This window comes from Taudactylus pleione, unplaced genomic scaffold (genome assembly GCF_031769625.1).
Source record: "Taudactylus pleione unplaced genomic scaffold, aTauple2 ptg000451l, whole genome shotgun sequence".
NCBI classification, from domain to species: Eukaryota; Metazoa; Chordata; class Amphibia; order Anura; family Myobatrachidae; genus Taudactylus; species Taudactylus pleione.
The window spans coordinates 5,845,839-5,867,604 of NW_028284853.1; the positions used below are offsets into that span (position 1 = coordinate 5,845,839).

The 21,766-nt window shown below is 45.5% G+C and overlaps 1 protein-coding gene across 2 annotated transcripts; it reads right to left on the reverse strand.

Moving 5' to 3' along the window:
* Positions 1-961: 961 nt before the first annotated feature.
* On the reverse strand, positions 962-20,839 carry PTX4 (pentraxin 4). Of its 2 annotated transcripts, none has more exons than XM_088448174.1 (3): positions 20,775-20,839; positions 5,196-6,159; positions 962-2,231 (listed from the first exon to the last, which is right to left on the reverse strand). In XM_088448174.1, the coding sequence occupies exons 1-3, from the start codon at positions 20,817-20,819 to the stop codon at positions 1,591-1,593; spliced, it is 1,650 nt and encodes a 549-aa protein (XP_088304300.1). In that variant the 5' UTR covers positions 20,820-20,839; the 3' UTR covers positions 962-1,590. The 2 variants fall into 2 exon arrangements, with proteins under 2 accessions (XP_088304300.1, XP_088304301.1); XM_088448175.1 differs by lacking the exon at positions 20,775-20,839 and adding an exon at positions 11,403-11,837.
* Between the last annotated feature and the right edge of the window lie 927 nt (positions 20,840-21,766).

Here is a 21,766-nt window from a genome sequence, read left to right on the forward strand (position 1 = left end):
TCGCAACCATCGGGAACCATCGGAGCTGGTCGTAGAGCTTAAGGTAGACCATACCCTCTCTTAAGCACTACGATCAAGTCAGTGTAAAAACCTCCCATGTCACATGTGCCATGACACTACTTAGTTAATTATGCACTCCCATAAAACGCAGTTTGCAGAGTCAGGCACGCCTGCGTTCGGATCTCCACTCCCCCGTTCACAAGCACCTTCCCCTGTTACCACCCACAAACACCTCATCCTGTCACTCAAACTAACGACCTGGCTGTGTTCAAGGAGAGAGCAATTTCTGATCGTAATAGCTAGTTTGCGCACGCGCATTGCGAATTTTACACATTCGCAGTTTAGCGAACATCGGTGGCATACGACCGAGCAGGCCGCAACGACCGACTCTGAATGAGGTCCATAAAGTCTATATGAACATATGATGATCACATGGAAATATAGTAAAATAGGATGCCTATCTTAGATTGCAAGCTCTTGTGGTCAAGGAGATATGCCTGACAATTTATCATTTTATAACTAAAGAATACAGTGGATAATATTTACTGTACTGCAGATTATTAGGATATTAGAAGCCATTTAATTCTGTTAAACAGAAGGTGATTTATGAATGGGTGAAAAGCACTTTGTAAGGTGAAGCTAAAAGTTTTGCACCAATGATATACTGTAGATTTTTTTAACTACTCAACACATAAAAGTCTTCCTGATGCAATAATCTCCTCCGGTGATTAGACTACACCGGCCTTGCAAAGCAGTACCGTAAATTGAACCTTAGCGCTCAACGTCATAGCAGCTGACGTAAACAGAAGTAAAAAATAAAAATACAGCCTTCTTGCCAGAAATAGGTGTCATGGATGTCTAATATATATATATTCTACAGTACAGGTTATCGGCTATAAAGTTATAATAAGTCAGAACTTGTTAAATATAAGGTAATTTTGCAAGGGGAGTTAAAGCCATATTATTTTTATTGTTTATTTATGTTACAATAATTATCATGAAATGTAGAATATAAATGAGAAATGAGATATGGTCTGGTAGACTAAACCCACATAGTCCTGGCCCTAAGATTTTCAAGAAGGGAACCTCGTTATATATACAGTATATATATATATATATATATATATATATATATATATGTATATATATAGTTAATGCAAACATGTATTGCACATAAATGCGCATAATAAATTTCATACAGTACATACATATGGATTGTCCGAAAGCAGACACGTGTACAAAATGTACAAAAACAACATAGAGGCCATATTGTCCAATAAATCATGAAAGATCTAAGAGATCTACAGCGCCACCTACTGGCACATGGTAAGACTACACAACACAAACTGGACTGCTTGTCCTCGTATCCTGTATGCTGCACTTGACTTAAAATTGTATGTGCAAAATAATATATAATTAGAAATAACTCCATGTATTGGTCATCTGACAGTGAATAAGGTCCATATAGTCCTTTGGATGATGGTCTCTGTGTTTCAATCACTGTCCACCTATAACATTCCAAGATGTCCAACAATTGTCCAATATGGAAGCAGTTTTATCTTCTATTTACAAAATATATTTCATAGGAGTCTACAGGCAGTGCTCCAAGCAGGTACAGTTCACCAGCTGCACTGAACCATGAAGGGAAGGGGCATCTGCCAGTGTTAAGATGGTACCTCTAGGCAGTCCTCTCCCTGTGGCAATGCCAGAGACTTCTCCTGGCGACAAAGCCCGATTCCACATTGCAAAACCTGCCAGATGGCCCACAAAAGCCTCAGAGGTGTCAAATCCACCTCCCAAAGTGTCCTGTTCCTGCCCAAGAACCAGCGATCCTCCTGGAGGGATCTCATAGCCTTTCTGAAACCTGGAACCAGTAGACATTAACCTACGGTCAACATAGAACCAGTACTTGCCCTGGATGGAGGACCAGATGAAACAAGTGTGATGCCAGCTGCCATCCACCAAGGGCACAACCGGCAGTTCCCGAAAGGCCGGATCCCCGATGACAAAATGGAGAGAGTCGTAGGCCGCACCATTCCTGCCGTGGAGAACCAACTTGTTGTCATTCTCTTCTGTTGCGTATGAAAGGATAGTACCCAGGTATCCGACACTGGTCTTTACCCAGGTGCAGATGGACAGTTCATGCAGCGCTTCCCTCAGCCCTTTACTAAAGGTGGCAAAGTTTTCGGTGGAAGAGTTGGGGAAAATCAACATAGCATCTACGTTACAAACTAAAAACAAGAATAGCAAAAAGAATATGATTAGTAGAACATATATATACACTGTATATAAGATCATGGCATTCATCTGTAACATAAAAAATTGCAACTCTACAGTACTTTCATAATACTATGATAACTAATTTATAGAGATGTGCGCTGACCCCCGTTTTTAGGGTTTTGGATCCAGATCCATCTTTCGTGTTTTGGTTTTGCAAAACCAGCCTCACATGTTTTGGTTTTGGTTGTGGATCTGTATTTTATAAAAAAAAAAAAAAAAATTATATTATTTTGACCTGTTAGCATGCAATCCAAAACCCCAGTTTGGGTGTTTAAATTTGAGTTCCGAACTGGGACTCGTTACCCCAAAGTGATTCTGAACTCTGACTTGGATCGACTCGGAACCCCTAAATTCAGTTGTTGTTGGTTCTCATAGAACCGTACCCGCACATCTCTACTAATTGAGTATATTTGCATCTACCAATATAATACATAGAGCATTTAGAAAACACTGTCAATGGTACAAATGTAGCGCCAGTTATCCCAAAAGAGGTCAGTGTCTATGGGGCCATTGTAAACTTATAAATACTTAGAATCTATTGGGGCGAACCAAGTAGGTGCGAGTTGCCAGTTTGTTTCATGAAACTCGCAGACTTTGCACGAATGCGCGCACTCGAGAATTCTCCAATCCAATTTAAAATGCCTATGGAGGGTACTCGCAGCAGGAGTTTGCGAATTGTCAGCCAAATCAGATGTGAGAGAAGTGCATGAAAAAGTACTTTGCATAGGCAAACGCAGGGGAGGTTTCCGTCTGCCTGGAAACCCCCCTCCCCAGCCCACACCATGACCACAATAGAAATAGTAATTTAATTTTACTAGCGCTGCATTTTCTTCACAGTATCACAAATGAAATAATTAGCACCACCTGTGGATCGTTTAAGATGTATCAGTCAGTAATAAATAACCTGTGCACCAACTAGGAGATCTGGAAAACATTCACTGTTAGGGATGTGCTGCTATAGAGCCCAATATGTACATATATGTCTAGGGCAGTGCTCGGTTCTTCTGCTGCTCCCCCAGAATCCCGGACTTGCTCTAATGCTCTGGAATGGTGCCCACATCTAATATAATAACATTCAGCTCAGGCAGGATGGCTCTACTGCCGCATTTAATGGCTTACTGTGATTGCTGGTCCTCTATATGTTGGAATTAGTACACAATATACTTTGTATGACGCATATTAAAGCTGGTTAAATGCTAATTCTACCCTCTTCATAGACTGGCTACACTAACTCTAAAATCACGCATTTGGAAACCCCCCCTCTAGAAATCCTGCGTTTGCCACTGCTTTGGGTACTTTGAGGTGACTAAAAATAATGTACAAAAATGTAAAGGCAATTATTTTTCAAAAAAATTAATACTCTAATTCAATTTGGACTGCATAAAGCAACAAAATTGTTGATTTTGTGGTAATTTGAGGCCATTTTTTGACATGTAATTATTGGACTAATTAAGCTAATTGGAAACTTCCAATTGCCTAATTAGTCATTATGGAGGGTTGTCCATGGTGTTCTGCACGGTGTCCTGACATTTTAACATTAAAATCAAGATTTCCCTGCCATCTCTCACCCTAAGGGAGGTGCAAATGGAAAAATGCTTACAAAACTTAACTGATACATCTTCCCCTGATATTGAAACTCTGTATCAATCAGTGAACAGAAGTTGCCCATAGCAACCAATCAGCTTTGAGGTAGCATTTGTGGAGTACATTCTATAAAAAAAAAAAAAAAAAAGAGGTAGAAGTTGATTGGTTGTTATGGACAACTCCACTTTTCACTGCTTGACACATCTCCCTTTCGGTGAGTATGCAGGAGGCGAGCTAACAGTGGTTAGTTCTATTATTGTGAGACTTCAGGGTGGTAGATAGTCATCTGAGTCATGTTTTATTCTTTTCATGCGGCAGATACCTGCAATGTTTTGCTTTCACATAAAAATAGTTTAAGAAATATTGTTCCATTAAATTTATTTACATTTAACTGAACCCCAACAGAGGCATGTAAGTATCCTACCCTCCCCTGTTCTGTCTCTAACACTAACTCTCCGTTATTGCACCATAACTCTAACCTTCCTCACCCTAACCCTCCCCCCGTTAATGCCTAAACCTAACCCTTCCCCCTTGGTGCCTGAACCTAACCCTCCCGTCTTGGTGCCTAACCCTACCCCCCCAGTGGGACCTAAACCTAACCCCCCCTGTCTATAGCCTAACCCTAACCTCCGTCTCGTAACCTAACCCTAATGCCTCCCCGTGGTGCCTAAACCTAACCCCGCGCGACTAACACTTAATCCGGCCCCACTATACTTACTTTTGAGAAGCCGGCTGTCGGTATTCCGGCGTCGTTATCTAAACTGGCATCGGGATTTAGACGCCTATGTTTAGTCCCGTGTCGGGATTCCGACACCGGGATTTCAACAACGGCATCCCGCCCGTTGGCATTATAACTACATCCCCTCTTTGCTAAAGAAAATAAAAGCAAATAAATTTAAGGTGAGTGACTTGATTTTAAGGTAATTATCCCGGGCCATCTCAAGAGAAAATAAAATAAATTATAGCCTAATTTGTTGTGTCAATTATTGTGTCTGAGGGTGGGGACCTCTTGCCTCTCTGCTGTGGCAAAGGAAAAGAAAGGAAGCAACTGAGCATCCCAGTAAGGAGTGTACAGATTCACCTACAACTCAGCACAAGAACTGTTAGTAGATCCGGCATGCAATAACTTTCATCAAGCCATTCAGATTATTACATCTTAACATCATTGACTTCACTCAACACATCCTACTGACTTCATTGCCAAATCAACCTTTCACTGTACCCAAGAAGTAATGGAGTAGTGGGTAATGGGTAAATTGAAAAGAGAAATATTGACAGCTGAAAGTGTCTGATATTTGGTCCATGCATGCATGACCTCACAATGGACTTACTCGTGGCTGGTGCTTTGGTGCTCTCCTCCTGGTGTTTTGGGAGGCTTGTGGTATGTAGTGGCTTCCTAGCAGTTTGCAGATAGGGTATTTTCGCTTCTGGTGGACTGTTGTCTCTAGTCGCATTTCTATGAAGAGCTGATATCTGTGCAATATAATCTCTGTCAGGGACAGACTTTCCTAGGTGAAGGTCAGTACTGTGGTTGCGCGTTGGTGGTGTTCTTGTAGTTTGTAGGTCAAATCTCTTCTTGTCTGATGGCCTTAATCTCCTGGTCTCCTCCCCATATGGAGCGGCCATGTGAGACATTTTATTTTGTGGTGGTATAAGCATCTGCTGTTCTTCCAGCAGCTTCTTTCTCTGGTTATGCTTGGCTTGCAGCTTGACCATACGCTGCTGGACAGTCATTGGCCCAGGGTCATTTTCTGGAGACACCAGCTGCTTATTCTCTGGAGTACGATTGATCTCCTGAGTCGATCCCAAGGATCTCAGTGGCAGAATCTCATTCTGTTCCATACTTCTCAATCGCTTCTCTAAATCAGCAATTTTGCCTCCCTGACTTGACACAGACTCTCGAAAGATCTCCATCCCCTTCTGCAACTCAATCTTGTCCTTCACCAGCTGATAAATGATCCTTTTCTGGCTGCTGAGGGCCGAGGTCAGGTTGGCCATCGCCACATCTCTGGCTTTGGTTTCTTTAGTCACCTGCTTGTTCCTATCAGCCATGGCTTGCTCCAAGGCAGAGATCTTTAAGTCCAACTTTTTTGTTTTCTTCTGAACCTTTTTCAGCCAGGCTTTGATGTCGCTCAGCTCCCTTTCAGTCACTTCACTAGAGGCATTCACCGCTTGTGCGAATGACTGTTGTTGGTCATAAACGTGGTTGAAGCGAGCATCGATATTGTACGAGATGTTGTAGTTCTCAGCAATCCCTTGTAGACGGGTCAGTGTTACTTCTTGAAACCGTCGAAACTGCAAAGAAACAGAATGGCAGTGTATTAGCCAATCTCCATACACTACCTACAATGGGTCATTTAACAAAATGAACTGGATCATTGTGAGAAATATGTTCTCGGTTGCCATTTTACCAACACATATAGACCATAAACAGGAGTCTTTAGTGTCCAGTAACCACTTTAGCAGATCATGATGGGAGTACAATACAGTATACATGTGAAACCAGACTCAGGAGCACTATGGTTATAGGGCCTGATTCAGACCCGGTCGCAAGCACTGAGCGCTCGCAACCAGGTTGATGGTGGCCCAGAGTGCGCATGCACGAGATCCGGATAGCGACGGGCAATCCGTCGCTCCGGGTTTCGCACCAAAGGGTGCGTGCTGTCGATGTTGAGTGACAGCACGCCCCCTTTGGTGGGCGGGCCGGGGGGGGGTGGCTGCCTAAACGGAGGCATTCCCATGAGAATGCCTACCGTCTGGGGGCGGCCCCACTGACATCACAAGTGATGTCAGTGGAGAGATCCTGGCTCTGTTAGAGCCGAAATCTCTCTGGGGCTTGCGGCCATGAGACCCTACCACAAGGCCGATGGTCACGATGGTCTTGACCATCGCGACCATCATCATGGCCTCTCGCTATAGCTGTGGGTGGTCACCCACAGCTATGAGAGCGGCCAGGAGGCCGTTCTAACAAAAAAAAAGACCGGCCCTGATTCAGAGCATTCAGCCCTGAATCAGGGCCATATTTCCATGTACAAGTATGGCCAGCGCCACATTCATTAGAAAGGGAAAGGTATAACTGAAGTAAAAACTGAGCACCAACCAGTACTATTGCACCACTCCTTCCACAGGCAGGGGCGTAACTAGGTATTTGAAGGCCCCATAGCAAAAGTTGGAAGAACCCCTATGTACCACCCAATGATGAAAATTGTATATAACACATACAACATTGCCAAATAAGATGGACACCCCATAAGCTCCGGACCCCATAGCAGCTGCACCCCTTGCACCTATGGTAGTTACGCCCATGTCCACTGGGCTGTATTTATCATACATGTGAACTAGACATGTGCCCTGGCTAACATAGTTTACGAGGCAGAACTCAGATCAGTGATGGGCAACAGGCGACCCTCCGATCCTTCACCTTTGGCCAACTTTGTTGTCATATTTGTCCTATGATAGCTTGTTTATGTAATGCTTAAAAGCCCTGCTATCCTTAACCTCCCTTTGCAGCCTAACCCTAATCGCTGGCATCCTCAGACTGGCGACATTTCACATGGCGACAGTTCAGATGTCAACATTGTAAACATGTCGACATTCAGAGGATGTCGATATTGTGCCTGACAATAGTCTGAGCCACGTTGACATTCTAATGTAGACATTATGGTGTCGGCCTCGTTACTGTTGACCTTCTGACCGGATACCCATTAGACAACCTAGGTTTATGCCTAAAGTCACAACATTGCTATGCTCTACTAATGGAGCTTATATGTACACAAATATAGACCTTTATATAGGTACTAGGATACAAGGAATTTGCTAGCAAGCGAATAGTTGCCTAACTCTCCTAAGTCATTACCTTACTCTTGACCAAGTTTGCATTCACCTTGCACGATTTCTTGCATAGCGTTGTGATGGGGTTTGCAGTTTGCAGCAAGTGCGTACTGGATAGGGGCAGCTTTAGTTATTACGGAGATTGTCCAACAAGCCCCTGCATTCAAATAACAGATGGCTGCATCATATTTAATAGAGGGTGTTGTAAGGAGCTTAATGGGAAGCAATGACTTAAAGTCCCAACCCTAGCCTGAGTTCTAAACTTGTCTTAAGAGATTTATCAAACCTTCTAAAATCGGTAAGCGGAGGTGTGATCCATAGCAATCAGTCAGATCCGATCTATCATTTATCTAGAACATGGTATAAAATGCTAGCTCCTAGGGTGAGAGTTTAGAAAATGTTAGAGTAAACTCTCAGACTCTTTAAACTCAGCCAATGTAATAGAGTCTGAGAACATGCAAACTCGCCTGTTTTTCAGACTCAAAAAACTCTCACGATTTAAACTCTCACCCAGATGTTTTCCCATTTTGAAAATACAACTCGACCAATGTAATAGTGTGAAAGCTTACTGCAAAACTCTCACCCTATAACATTTGGCCCGTGGAAACTGATTGGTTGCTATGGACAAGACCTACTTTTTAGTAGGTTTGGTGACTCTCCCCCCAAAACAGCTGCAGACGTGCCCATAAATTCTCAAAATATGTGGGTTTACAATATTACATCACACAAGGCCTGATTCAGAAGTGCGCACAATGGCGATGTTGGATGCAAGTCTGCACACAAGTCCGAGTCGTACTGCGCCTGTGCTCCCACGGTTACCGCAGGAGGAATTTGGACCATACATGCCTACTCTCCTAGACTCACGATTTTTCAGGTAGTCCCCGCACTCCCGGAAGAGTTGGGTGGATCTCCTGCATCCTGCCCACTTCCCAGTGAAGTGCGCAGGATGGGGAGATAATAGCCGGTCAGTAGGGAGGGGGCGGAGCTAATGACATGTATCGTGACATTTTAGCTCTGCCCCTTCCGCTCAGGCCCACGATTCACAGAATTGGGGGCAGGGCCTAATGACAAAGATCCCGCCCCCAAAGTGGTCAGATAAATAAGTAGGCAAGTATGATTTGGATGCAGAGAGGCAATTTTGGTGGGAGTTCCTGTGTGGTATCAGAAGGGTGACTAGACAGATGCAGGCGGTCAGTGACTCCGTCTTTTTACGCCGTTGCACTTATCCCGGTGGTATTGCTCAGATGCACTTTCTGCGCTTATATAGAGCTGGTATAATGTCCGATGTTGCGACTGGATGTGCTGCAGCCAATGGGCATCTCTGTATGTATCCCATCGGCTGTGGCATCAACATAAAGACGCAGTTGTGAAGCTCATTAGCGCCCATCTCTGAATCAGGTCCTCAGTAACATTTTATATCAGGAAAATGTAAATAAAAATATATACATATTGTACGGATGTGTGTTGTGTGTTTTAGGAATCAGCTGTAAGCTATGAATCGCTTTTGAAAACAAACCTCCTGATACACGCCAAATCAGGACAAAATATGCCCCACCCCAATCTGCTTAGAAACACCATTTTGGGGTAGAAATCCCGTCTCCCTTCCAAAACAATTGGGACATATAAAGTATGATGTGTTGTAGAGTAATTTCTCCTGGGACATGTAAAATGGGTGTGGCCTAAGGTATACGTCAGCAATCGCACCTGACAATTGGCTCACTCCAAGACCGCTGTTAGGGGCGGATGGATTCATTAAATATGACTGCACTGAGGGGTATATTTACTAAAATGCAGTTTTTAGAAGTGGAGTTGTTGCCCATAGCAACTAATCTATTCTAATAGATTCTAGCTATTATCTTCCGGGATGTGCTAGACCAGCGAGTGGCGTCACAAGAGGGGTGCGAGCCGCACCCGGGTGTCACCCGCCGAGGGGTGACACCAAAGTGCAGACTCCCCCTTAGTGACGAGAGCCGGGTGCTGCACTGTGGAATTAGGTGCAGCACTCGGCTCTTGACACAGTGAGGGAGCCGTCACTGTACACAGACTGGCATCCGGGGGCTAAAACTGACGTGACTAAAACGTGGGTTCGAATCACGAGTCCACGTCCCCTTTTCGTCGGCACGCAGATTTGCAGCGCGCACTACACTCCTATCAGCATCGGGTGTCACCACGGGGAGGAACGCCACTGACAGCAGCTAGAGAAATGATAAATAGAATCTGATTGGTTGCTATTGGCAACAACTAAACCCGCACTTTAGTAAATATACCACTGAGAGAAAAAGACCAGTACACAGTATACATGTATAGAACAACTAAAATGTTCCAAGTAGTAACCTCCTAGCAAAGCATCTTTGGATCTCCTGCTTCAATGTTTAGTAATATATTACCCAAAAGTATAGATGGCCATCAAAGGCTGTACCATCGATGGTTGATGGTTTTAAGCCATCGGTGGTTAGCCATCGATGGGTGAGTGCTTCGCATGAGCAGACCTCGGCCATAGAACTGGCGCCGTCAATGTTTTCTCAACAACGGGCTTAGCCATCAATAGTTCGGCATCTGTGTCATTCCATCGATGACAAAACCACTTGCCAATGGCCATAGACCATCGATGGTTGCAGACTGTCGACGGCCATCCCTTCCTGAAAGATGGCCGCCAGCAGTTAAGGGGTGAAGTTGCTTGGCACACAAAGTAAGGTCTATTGTGGGTGCAGGCTGTGCGACGCAGGGCCCCCCTTGACCTAGAGGCACACACAGCACCCATTATAGATACACCACTGCCTCACACAGCCCCGCCCCCCAGATTGCACATGCAGTATACACTTTGGGCTTCATTCAGAGCCACTCGTAAGCAGCCGCTCGTTCGCTCCGAGCCATGTTCGCACAACTGCGCATGCGTACGGATTGTAATATGCATGCGCGAACCAGTCAGTGCGGCCGAAAATCGTGTGCTCGCAAAATAGCGAATGCCTGCTAATTTGAGTGACAGGATGAGGCGTTTGTGGGTGGTAACAGGGGAAGGTGCTTGAAAACGGGGAGTGGAGATCAGAACGCAGGTGTGCCAAAATGTCAAAACGGGCGTTTTAAGGATGTGCATAATTAAGAAAGCAACATCATCGACCACGTCACTTGGTTGTTTTTTAGCCAGAACTGCTCGCATGATTGCGGTAGGAGAAACCAACCACAAGAATAGAGAGCAGTTCAGACGCCGTTTGATGTACTCGATTAATCTAATAAATAGCGGAGATGACGTATGATGCGAGCGGCCAGGAGGCGTTTTTTTCAAAATAACAACCGCATGTTTTGTTCGCTCGTTCAGACATAGAGGCGTGAACAGACCGCAAAGAGCGAACGGTTAATTTAAATAGCCACCCCCTTTTTCTGAACGAGCGAGCGCAAATAGCGTCCGGCTCTGAATCAGACCCATTATCTCATAACTCTGCTCTAGGTATGAAACCATTTTACTTTTTCATTGTGTAGAAATACTTCTCGGCTCTTCCTGTGAGCCTGTGGCAGAACACAGTTAGACAAAATGTTACTCTTCAGTTGCTGTTGAACTACAAATCCCAGCATGACTTGCCAGTCGCAAATGGGCAGTGCATGCTCAGACCTGTAGTCCCACAACAACTTGAGTACAACAGGTTGCTTAACCCTGCTGTGTGACAGGCTGGCAGAGCATGGATGTTGTATAGAGCCAGAACAGAACTCACCTGTTCCTCCAACCTCCTGAAACGCTCAAAAAAAGGTTTCCTTTGCTCCAGAACCCGACTTTGTTCCAGGAAGACCCTCTGCAGACAGAGGGAAGTGAAGACCAGGAGCATCAACATGTTACTGCCACCTGTGGCCATTGTCTCTTGTCCTCGATTCGTGAGAGAGAACTACCAAGGCTGAGTCTTCTCTTCTTACATCCCCTTCAACCTATGGACTTTGCTGATTTTGTTCTCCTATTGCCTCTGCCGTTTTCATTGTCTTCCTCCTCTGGTTGCTTAGTTTCCAATGAAAAGTCCTCTGTTCTTCTGAAACTATTAAAGTTTTTAGAATTTTCTGTTTCCAAAAAGTTTCCCGTCTGTTGATTTTTTCCTTCCCTAACTCGTCCAATGGTCTTTATTTCCCTCACGTGCGGCTCAGCAAAGTAGTCGCCTCTCGTCTGCCTATTTCCCCATCTGATCCTTGAGTCTCTCCCTATCCTCCCCCCACCCAGCAGGTTTTGTCCACAAATAGATGAGTTTTGCAGGCACCAGACTGCTGCCAATGAGCCAATTTTAGCTGCGAGAAGAAATTTCTTCCATGCCGAGGCTCCAGAAAAAGTGATATTTATGGGAGACTATGAAAGTGACCAGGTCAGTCTTATTTTAAGTCTTTACAGATACCAAGATCTCCGCTTTCAACTGTGCTAAGACCTCTGCAGGCTCCAAAGTATCCTGGAATATACAGAGTATTAATAAAATGGCTTTTTCCAAAGCACCATATAAGATCTACAGTATAAATACATATATGTCCCCACCCATGACCTGGACCATTTTCACATGTTTCCTTTATGTGTGTTTCACAGGGAAAAACATATTTACTTCTTCATTTACACAGCTGAATTATATAATATGTTTTTTTTACCGGAACATATAGTTTTCTTTTTATTTTAAAAGCATTATATAAGGAAAACACTTTCAAATAATTTCCTTTTCCACGATTCTTCCCCTAACTACTTTAAGTGATCAGTGCAACTCCTGATGTTTATTCCAAACAGAAGGTCGACATTCGGAATGTTGACACTGACGTTATGTCGACAACCAATATGTCGACATTCAAAAATGCTGACATGGTTAAAATGCTGAAATGTTAATAATGTTGATATGTAACATGTTGACACCGGAATTTTTTTTGCTTATAGAGTTAGGTTTAGGGGTAGGATAAAATAAGCAAAAAACTGTATGTCGACATTCTGGTGTGGACATTATAAACATGTCAACATTTTAAGCAATTTCCAAACATGTGTCCATTATACAGTCTGACACTGTTATGGGACCCAGGTTCAGATTATCCACTGTGAACGATTCTGCGTTTCTGTACACAGCCGCTATCAGCGACACTCCCATAACGCGCCCATAAGTTGTACCATCTCCCTGCGTTCGCTCAGTCACCGCCCAAAAGCACCCGATTCATCTTCAAAACATTTCTGAGAATGCGGCATCTCCCAGGCACCTCAATCGCGACTCTGCGTGCACGGAATCTGCACGCATGTACAGTGCTACTTAGATGCATGCACAGAAGAAAATAAAATCCACTGCGTCTGATATTGCAGCTGCGTTCGACTCAGAATCAGGCCCATTATGGGGCTTAAGCGGTAGCCTGCGAGATGCAGACGCAGGCGCCATTCTTCTGAAATTTTAAAGCAGCAATTGTTTAGAAGACAAAACCAAGCTGCTTTATGTTTTCCAGGCTATACAGGAACTAATTGCGTCAGGGGGATGTTTGATGTCGCCAATATACCTTCAGGAATCTCCTAAAAGGATCCTCCATGACATCATTGTGCTATCTATAGGTTTCCTCGTATGTTCTGGGCAGCTCACATGGAGCGCTGTGCTGGGAAGAAAGAACTGTTTTAATCGGTCGCCATTACCACCCTCCCATTATACCTTGATACTAGAACCACATGCAGAACACGATAATGTAGATAGGCAGTGGGCTTTCAGCCAGTGGCGTCTCTCCCCATTGTGACTTCCGGTGCTGATAGGATAGGGCGCGTGGCAGACCAGAGTGCTGGCAAAAAGGGGGCGTGGCCTCGTGGCCCTAACCCGTTTCAGTCACTCCCGGGGTACCGGAGATGCATAGTGCCCCTGGGAACCAGTCTGTGTGCAATGCCAGCTCCCTCACTGTGGGCCTGATTCAGACCCGCTCGCTAGATGCGGCCGCTCGCTCCCAGCGTATGCAAATTCAGCTAAGTGACGTCAAGGCAGGCGATCGCACGGCAAGGCATAAGCACGCCCACTGTCTTGGCAAGCAATCACTGTGTGTTTACAGACGCCCACCAGCCTGTCTTTAGCCGCCCACTAGCGAACGTTATCTCCAGGAAGTATATACAACCATCGGTACATCGGGTCCCATCGGATCTAACCGCAGCGCTTGTGGTTGACTGTACCCTACCGCAAGCACTGTGAGTACTTCAGTGTATAATTCAGCCAGGTGACGTGTACTATGACGCTGCCTGTTAATTATGCAACGGCATTGAAACACTCTGGCACGCCTGCGTCCGCAACTACACTCCCCCATTACTACTGCCCTGCCCCTGTTATCTCCCACAAACGGCCTCTCCTGTCACTCATTCCACTGGGCTGTCTTTTGCTGGGCAGGCGGGCGAGTGCTTCCCGATCGCTCAAGCTAGTTCGGGCATTTGCACTGCGATGCATACGTAATTGCATAACATTGGCCGCGTATGAGCGAGCGGCCGCTTGCGAGAGGGTCTGAATCATACCCTGTGTCTGGAGCCAAGTGCTGCACAAAATGCTACAGTGCATCACCCGGCTCCTGTCACTGAGGAGTCGGCACTTTGATGTCACCCCTCGACAGGTGACACCTGGGTGCAGCCTGCACCCCTCTTGTGACGCCACTGCTTTCAGCAGATGGTTAAAGTAATAAATGGATGTTAGCCATACCTTCCTTCTTTTTCCCTCCCCAGGAGAGGCAGGTGGGCGGTGTCCGCCTTTTCGCGTCACTAAGCCTTGCCCCCTAGTGATAAATTTCCGCAAATGCTGTATATTTAAATGGCGACAGGGACAAATTATGCATTTCTTATAGAATCTCGTCATTAAGCTCCGCCTCCTACTTGCGGACCGCCGATCTGTGGGAAAAGTATCCCTATCCTGTCCAATTCACTTGGAAGTAGGCAGGAGGTAGGAGAAGTGCCTACACTTCCGGGGGAGCGGGGGGGGGGGGGGGGGTTTGCCAAAAAAATCGGGAGCCTCCCGCACCCCCGGTACAGTAGGCATGTATGATCTTAGCGCTGCAATCTCATCCTTTGCTGAGTGAGAGCTGCCATGATGACTCCTCTCAGTGGGCTACACTGATGCCAATACTGGGTGAGAGTGAATGCATCATTGTTCAGCTAGGCCTCTCTTTTGTAAGCATGTTACTGTATCTAACAGGAGAAACTATTCTGTACATTGTTACAGCTAAAGTAGGAGTTTGCTTATGGCAGACATTCACGAAAATATGGCAGAGGCAATGGTTTTTTTTTCTTAATTTAGTTAGACAGCTGTCATATACTGCAAAGGCAAACTAGTTCTCTAACTCCCAATGCATATCATGTGGGTATTTAGTTCCATTATTAGATTATAAATGTACTCTGGTCACCAGAATGTACATGCATTGTATACTGCTCTTCACATGGTGCTCTGCCTTCTATTCTGGTCATCAGATGGGGCTCTGCATTGTATACTGGTCATCAGATGGTGTTCTGCATTGTATTCTGGTCATCAGGTGAAGCTCTGTATTGTATCCTGGTCATCAGATGGTGTTCTGCATTGTATTCTGGTCATCAGATGGGGCTCTGCATTGTATCCTGGTCATCAGATGGTGTTCTGCATTGTATTCTGGTCATCAGATGGGGCTCTGCACAGGGTTGCCTACCCTCCCGATTTGGGCGGGAGCCTCCCGATAATCGGGTGCAGCTCCCGCCCCCCGGAAAGGCAAGCAAGCCTCCCGGCGGCTGCCGATCCCCCCGATATCCCCCGCAATGTACTCCTAACCCCCGCTGCGAGGGCAGCCAGTGACGCGATTCGCGTCATTTTGGCCCCGCCCCCAGCCTCACAATGCCTGTATTATAGGCATTGTGTAGCGAGGGCGTGGCCAAAATGACACGATCGCGTGACCCCGCCCCCGTGATGCCTACAAATGTTATGCACCCGTCTGGACACGCCCCCTTTTTCGGCCACGCCCCCCACCCCACCCCCACCCCCCGCTGCCCTGCCGATCTGGCTGCTCCCTCCCGGAAGGAGCAGCCAGAAAGTCGGCAGCTATGGCTCTGCATTGTATTCTGGTCATCAGATGGGGCTCTGCATTGTATTCTGGACATCAGATGGGGCTCTGCATTGCATACTGGTCATCAGATGGGGCTCTGCATTGTATACTATACTGGTCATTGGATAAGGCTCTGCAATGTATACTGACTCATCAGATGAAGCTCTGCATTATATACTGATCAGATGAGACTGCACTGAATTTTTTTTATATACATCTCTAAAATGTATATATGATTACATCAGGCTTGCCTACCCTCCCGATTTGGCCAGGAGCCTCCCGATTTTCGGGTGCCGCTCCCGGCCCCCCGGGAAGGCAGGCAAGCCTCCCGCAAGCCGCCATCCCTCCCTACCCCCATGCAGAGTTACTAGGGAAACCCCCGCAGCGGGGAGGCCCGGTGACACGATTCGCGCTGAATCGCGTCATCGTGGCCCCGCCCCCCGCTTTACAATGCCGTTTACTCCGGCATTGTGATGAGGGGGCGGAGCCGCGATGACGCGATCTCGTGGCCACACCCCCGGCCCGCACTGGCCACGCCCCCGCAACGGCATTATCGTGCGGCCACGCCCCCCACTGTAAGCTGACATTCAGCCCCCTCCCGGAGCTGAATGTTCGCAAGTATGGATTACATTAGTAAAACCACTGCCACAATTTCTGGCCACGGTCACATTAATCTGAAACATAAACGTCTCTCTAATTTCAATGTTTCAAGGTTTCAACACCTTTGCATTAGGCACATCAGAGAAAGGATGGCACAGCATAGAGACTCCAGAAGAGATACTCACAGACCAGGCAGACTCCTAGAGTGTTCTATGGGCATACTTGCCGACATTGAGACAGCCATTGAGGGTCCGGGGGTAGGCGGCCTGCCGGGAGACTTGCCTGCTTTTCTGGCCGGCTGGGAACGCCACCTGAGTACAACAAAATTGTCTCATTCAGAGACATCCTTAAATATCTGGTAGGCAGACTCAGTGGTGCCCCCCAGATCCCAGTGCCCTAGGCAGCTGCCTAATGGTAGAGCCGGCCCTGGCAAGTATGTATATAGGTTAAATGTTTACCTCTGTTAAAACTAAAGCTAGGGATACACTATACAATTATCGAGAATTATCAGGCCGATTTGCCGATAATTAGATAGTGTGTATGCTGGAGCGTTAGACTGTTTGAAGGCGATAAATGGCTTCCAATGCTCCTGCAATACGCAGATCGGGGGATCGAGATTTAAGGTGCGTATCCACTACACGACCCAGGGAAGACAGTACGATTACGACATCGTAATCATACCGTCATTCCCCATCCCCTGCAGTGCCTACACTGAACGATTAGTCGCTCAGTGTAGGCACTCTCCATCATCCCCGAACATGGTGAATCTGTCATTATTGGCAGATTGACTGGCATGTTCGGGCGATAATTGATGTCGGAAACGACTAGCGGAAGCGAGCATCGCTGGTCGTTCCCGACATTTTCATGCCCGATTAACGAGCAATTGAACGATAACGATGTCGTTATCGTTCAATAGCTCTGTTAAATCGGCTAGTGGACACCCGCCTTTAGTGCAGTTTTATTTCAAGCAAACAATGTTTATGCATTACTGCCACCTAGTGGTGATTTGATAAGATGGTAGGCAAACTGCATACTGCAGGTCCTGATTCAGAATCCTTGAGCTACTACTACTGTGTGTGCGCAAATCTTGAAAAAAAACTCCTACTGTACATTACAGAGTGTACGCACAAAGGTGCTGTTGGGATTTAGATGCACGGAAATGTCTTGGAAAAGTGCTGGGTAGTGGCTAAACACACACATGAAGATGGTCCGTGTTATGGGCGTGTGGCTGGTGTTTACGTACACAGGAGCTCAGTTGTTTACACGTGGACGGAAATCTCCATTTATGAGCGATAGCGGTAACTAAAGACGCACCAGGCAGACGCTGAAATTAGGCGTCTCAGTCCTTGCACATCACTAACACACGGATGTACCTCAGGATATGGCTTTGTAACGCAATTTGCATAAAGTCACAGACGGACGACCTCCAAAAACCACAGCTGCTGTAGTGTCTGCATCCACCTCTGAGTCAGGCCCATAGTATTTTGTTTCTTAATATTACCTTGTATGAAAAGAGACAATAAGGTAGTGTCAGGCTTGCCTCTAGTTGGGGACCTGTACCGGCAATAAAGACAGTGCCCTTCACCTGAATGACAACAGTAATCCATATAAATGTACATTATTTCCACCCTTTATGTATCGTCTAAGTGTTTAGTACTCCAAAATTATATCTCATTTTCATGTTAATGTCTGTATTATGATCTGCACATACTGGGGGAGATGCCGAGTTAGAAGGAAAATGGGCGCACATTCCCCAAAATACACGTACTTGGACAAATAATATATTTCCGCACGTAGAGTAAAAGCGCCTCGCGTGCTACATTCGCAGCTATAAGCACCTGGTCACCATGTACTTCCACCTGCCCCATACTATATGCGTCCAAAACAGAGTTATTCAACTCATCATTATCAACGTATGTCGGGCGTATAGATGCGTCTGGAGCACATATGGGGCATCATCATATCACAGTATTGGTGGCGGATAACAATTCTGCCTTACAGGAGGTGCACCCAGTCATAATACCCAAATAAGCAGCGGGGCGCCGATCACAAAGGTTTGGTGCTGTTGCTGGCTGTGGTTTCGGAGGGGGATGTAGTCAGGATCCCAGCGGTCAGGATGGATGCCGCTGTCGGTATTCTGATTGTCAGGATCCTGTACCCAATCCTGGGAGGAGGTGATGGTATAAGGGAGGGAAGGAAAAGCAACCTATCCCGCTATATTACATTACTTAGTGGTGTAGCAACTGAGGTGGCAGCGGTAGGTGCTGCATTTGGGCTCAAAACACTCTAGGGTTCCCCTGTGACCCCCAATATTCTATGTATGTTCAAGGCTCCCTGGCTCTGTCATTGGCTGTAGAAATACCAGCGCAGCCTGTTTAGTGATCTATATTGGGAGCGTGTTACAATGACATCACTGTAGGAGGAGCCCGACAAGAATTCCATCTCCAGCTTCTACTGAACATATCATACTTATGCCGCCGTATGATCAGCATAGGGAGTTCATTAATAAATACAGTACAGTAATTTATGATTAAACTTATTTATTTCCACCTCGTCTCCTTCAAAGTTTACCCTCCAACTGTTTATCCCCTCCCTGTAGAATGTAAGCTCTCGGGCGAGGCTCTATTTCCTCTTGGTCTTCCCCTTGCACTATCTTTAGCACCAATGCCCTGTGCTCCATCTCCTCCCCTTCAGCGCCTCTGACACTATTTTCTCGCCCGTAAGACGAACTCAGGGTCAGTGAGAGCTGCTGTGCTTTCCCACTGCCACTCTGTGGTTTTACTGCAATGTCTAGTACTCATGCTATGTACTCATGGGATACAGGATGTCATTGCTGTGCACTGTATTTATGCTGTAGGCTTGTTTTGTTTTACCCCATCTATAGCACAGCATACACCTTGTGGTGCATAATAAATAAAAGATTATAATGACAATAATATATGTAACACAGGAGTGATATTAAGCTTATAGCTGTAATACAAGACTAATGTATTTCTCACACTTCACTAAATGAAAGTCTTAAGTTAACACATACATAAGTAGATCTTTACATTGTCTGCCCCTCCCCTTTAGAATGTAAGCTCTCACGAGCAGGGCCCTCGTCCCTCACGTGCTTCTCCTCCCCCTACTTATAGTATCATTTACTCCTAACTCCCCACAACGGCACCTAACACCTGGTTGCTCATGTCCTGCTGCTTGTGTTATGCAGCTATGTTTATAAACCATGTCCTTGTCCTGCATTGTTTTGTATTAACTGTTTTTCTTGTGTGCTCATTTATGTACTGTGTAAGGCGCTGCGGAACCTTTGTGGCGCCATATAAATAAAGGATAATAATAATAATTGCACCACTGGATACATACATTGCTATACTGTTATTACATGTGTGAGATAATGTATTGTAACTTGTTGATTGCTATATGATTTCTAATGCTCAGGCCATTTATGCAAACAAGCAAGGGCCAAACATTCTCTATAAAGCGCTGCGGAATATGTGTGCACTATATAAATAACTGGTAATAAATAAACAGTAAGGCCCACAGTTCATTCTATAGTTAGTGTAGTACTGCCATCTACTGTCCAAAGTATGTATTGTTCTCTGAGGATTAAGAAAGTAGGATTCATTATTTAATTTTAGACTGCAGTTACAAGAGAAGTGTACTGTAAAGCATACATGCCTACCCTCCCGGTTTTCGCGGGAGGCTCCCGATTTTTCGGGTAACCCCCCGCACCCCCGGAAGGGTAGGCATTTCTCCCGCATTCTGCCCACTTCCTAGTGAAGTGGGCAGAATTAGGAGAATACCCGCGGCAATCGCGGGTCTCCGTGAAGGGGGCGGGGCTTAAACTGTGATTCTGCATGAATCACAGCATTTGGCCCCGCCCCTATGTAAATTGTGCCCAATCGCGGTAATTTTACCACGAGGGAGCGGGGCTTAATGATGCGAATCGTCAAGCCCCGCCCCCGTCGGCCCCCTGTTGCTTCTCTTACCCGGGCTTCTCCCGGGAAGAGAATATTAAAGGTAGGCAACCCTGCTGTAAAGTGTGAAATACATTCATATATTCCTGCTGGGGGGATGAAAGCCGTAGACGGTAACCGAACGGGCAGCAGGTGAGGCAGGATCCCTCATAATTATGTCTGGGGAAATCATTTATTTGTGAGAACCATCTTTCTTATGCATGTGTTTGCCAGCTTGTCACTCTTTCTTTGCGCTAGCATTGCAGAATTGTAATCTGGGTAATAAGTTACAAATATACAATTGTACAGATGGAAATAATGCTGTATTCGTCAACAGTTGTGAAAAAAACATGAATGTAAGTTTATTTCGACAAAACATATTCCGATAAAATTCTAAACTGTCATGGAAACAGGGGACAACCCATAATAAGCCACACAATGCTGCAGTAGACTAAAGCTAGGTACACACTTGTACAATCATACTTTCGATGCAATTTTGCTTTCGATCAAACTTACTTTCTGAAGTTCCGTACAATCTAACTTGTGATCCAGGAAACTCATCTGTCTAAAATATCTGCTAAAAAAAGACACAAAGTCTGCCCTGGTGCTGGAGGAATATGGGCAGAAGCATGAACAGAATAGTCGAGAGTACGTACAAACTACATTTTTTATCCAACATTGTACCATCGAATCGGATGAAAATTAAACTGCACATAAAACCTGCTCTTTCGCTGCAACCAGTTTTCTTCAGAGAGAACATGAACGGGTCAGGATCGAAAGAACGGCCTGTCGATTGTAGAGGTGCGTAACCAGCTTACCTTGCAGTTGTAATACAGACAAGGGTCATGCACCCAGCTGTAGCTCAGTCTTAGCTTAGCCGGTGATCATGCGCATTCAGTATTAGTATCAGCAAAGCAGACGCAGCAGGTGTAGCGGTGTTCAGTTACCAGTAATGAAATGAATGAACACGGGGATATCAATTTACATTCTTTCATATACATCATCCAAGTCATATAAGTTAAATATTATCAGTATTATCACTTGGCATAAGAGCTGACACTTGTTGTGGGATTGTTAATCTCTCTCTCACTTTGCTGCCTTAATACCGCAGTCACACCCTAATACTCACACGCCCCCAGGTACCGATTTAACTCCACTATGTTCTTGGGGTACTATCAAATACAGCCTCCAACTTTTGGGGTGTGAGGTTCAGCTAAATGTCTGTTCTCTGCCGTGAATCAGAACAATCGACCGTTAAAGAGGTAGAATCTTAACATCTACCTTTAAATATAATAAATTGTGACTTATCTCTATGCTCATACAGAAAACCAATTGGAGATTGATGAGTTAGTACTTCAGTTTAAAGCATTACTGGGACCAACATGGCTACGAGCGCCTCTTAATGAGGATTAAAAGGAGCGGTTAAAATATTTAATTTGCTGCTTGCCTTGGAGGAAGAGACGTTCCTTGGTGAGAGAATATAAAAATCAATAGAATAGGTGTTAACA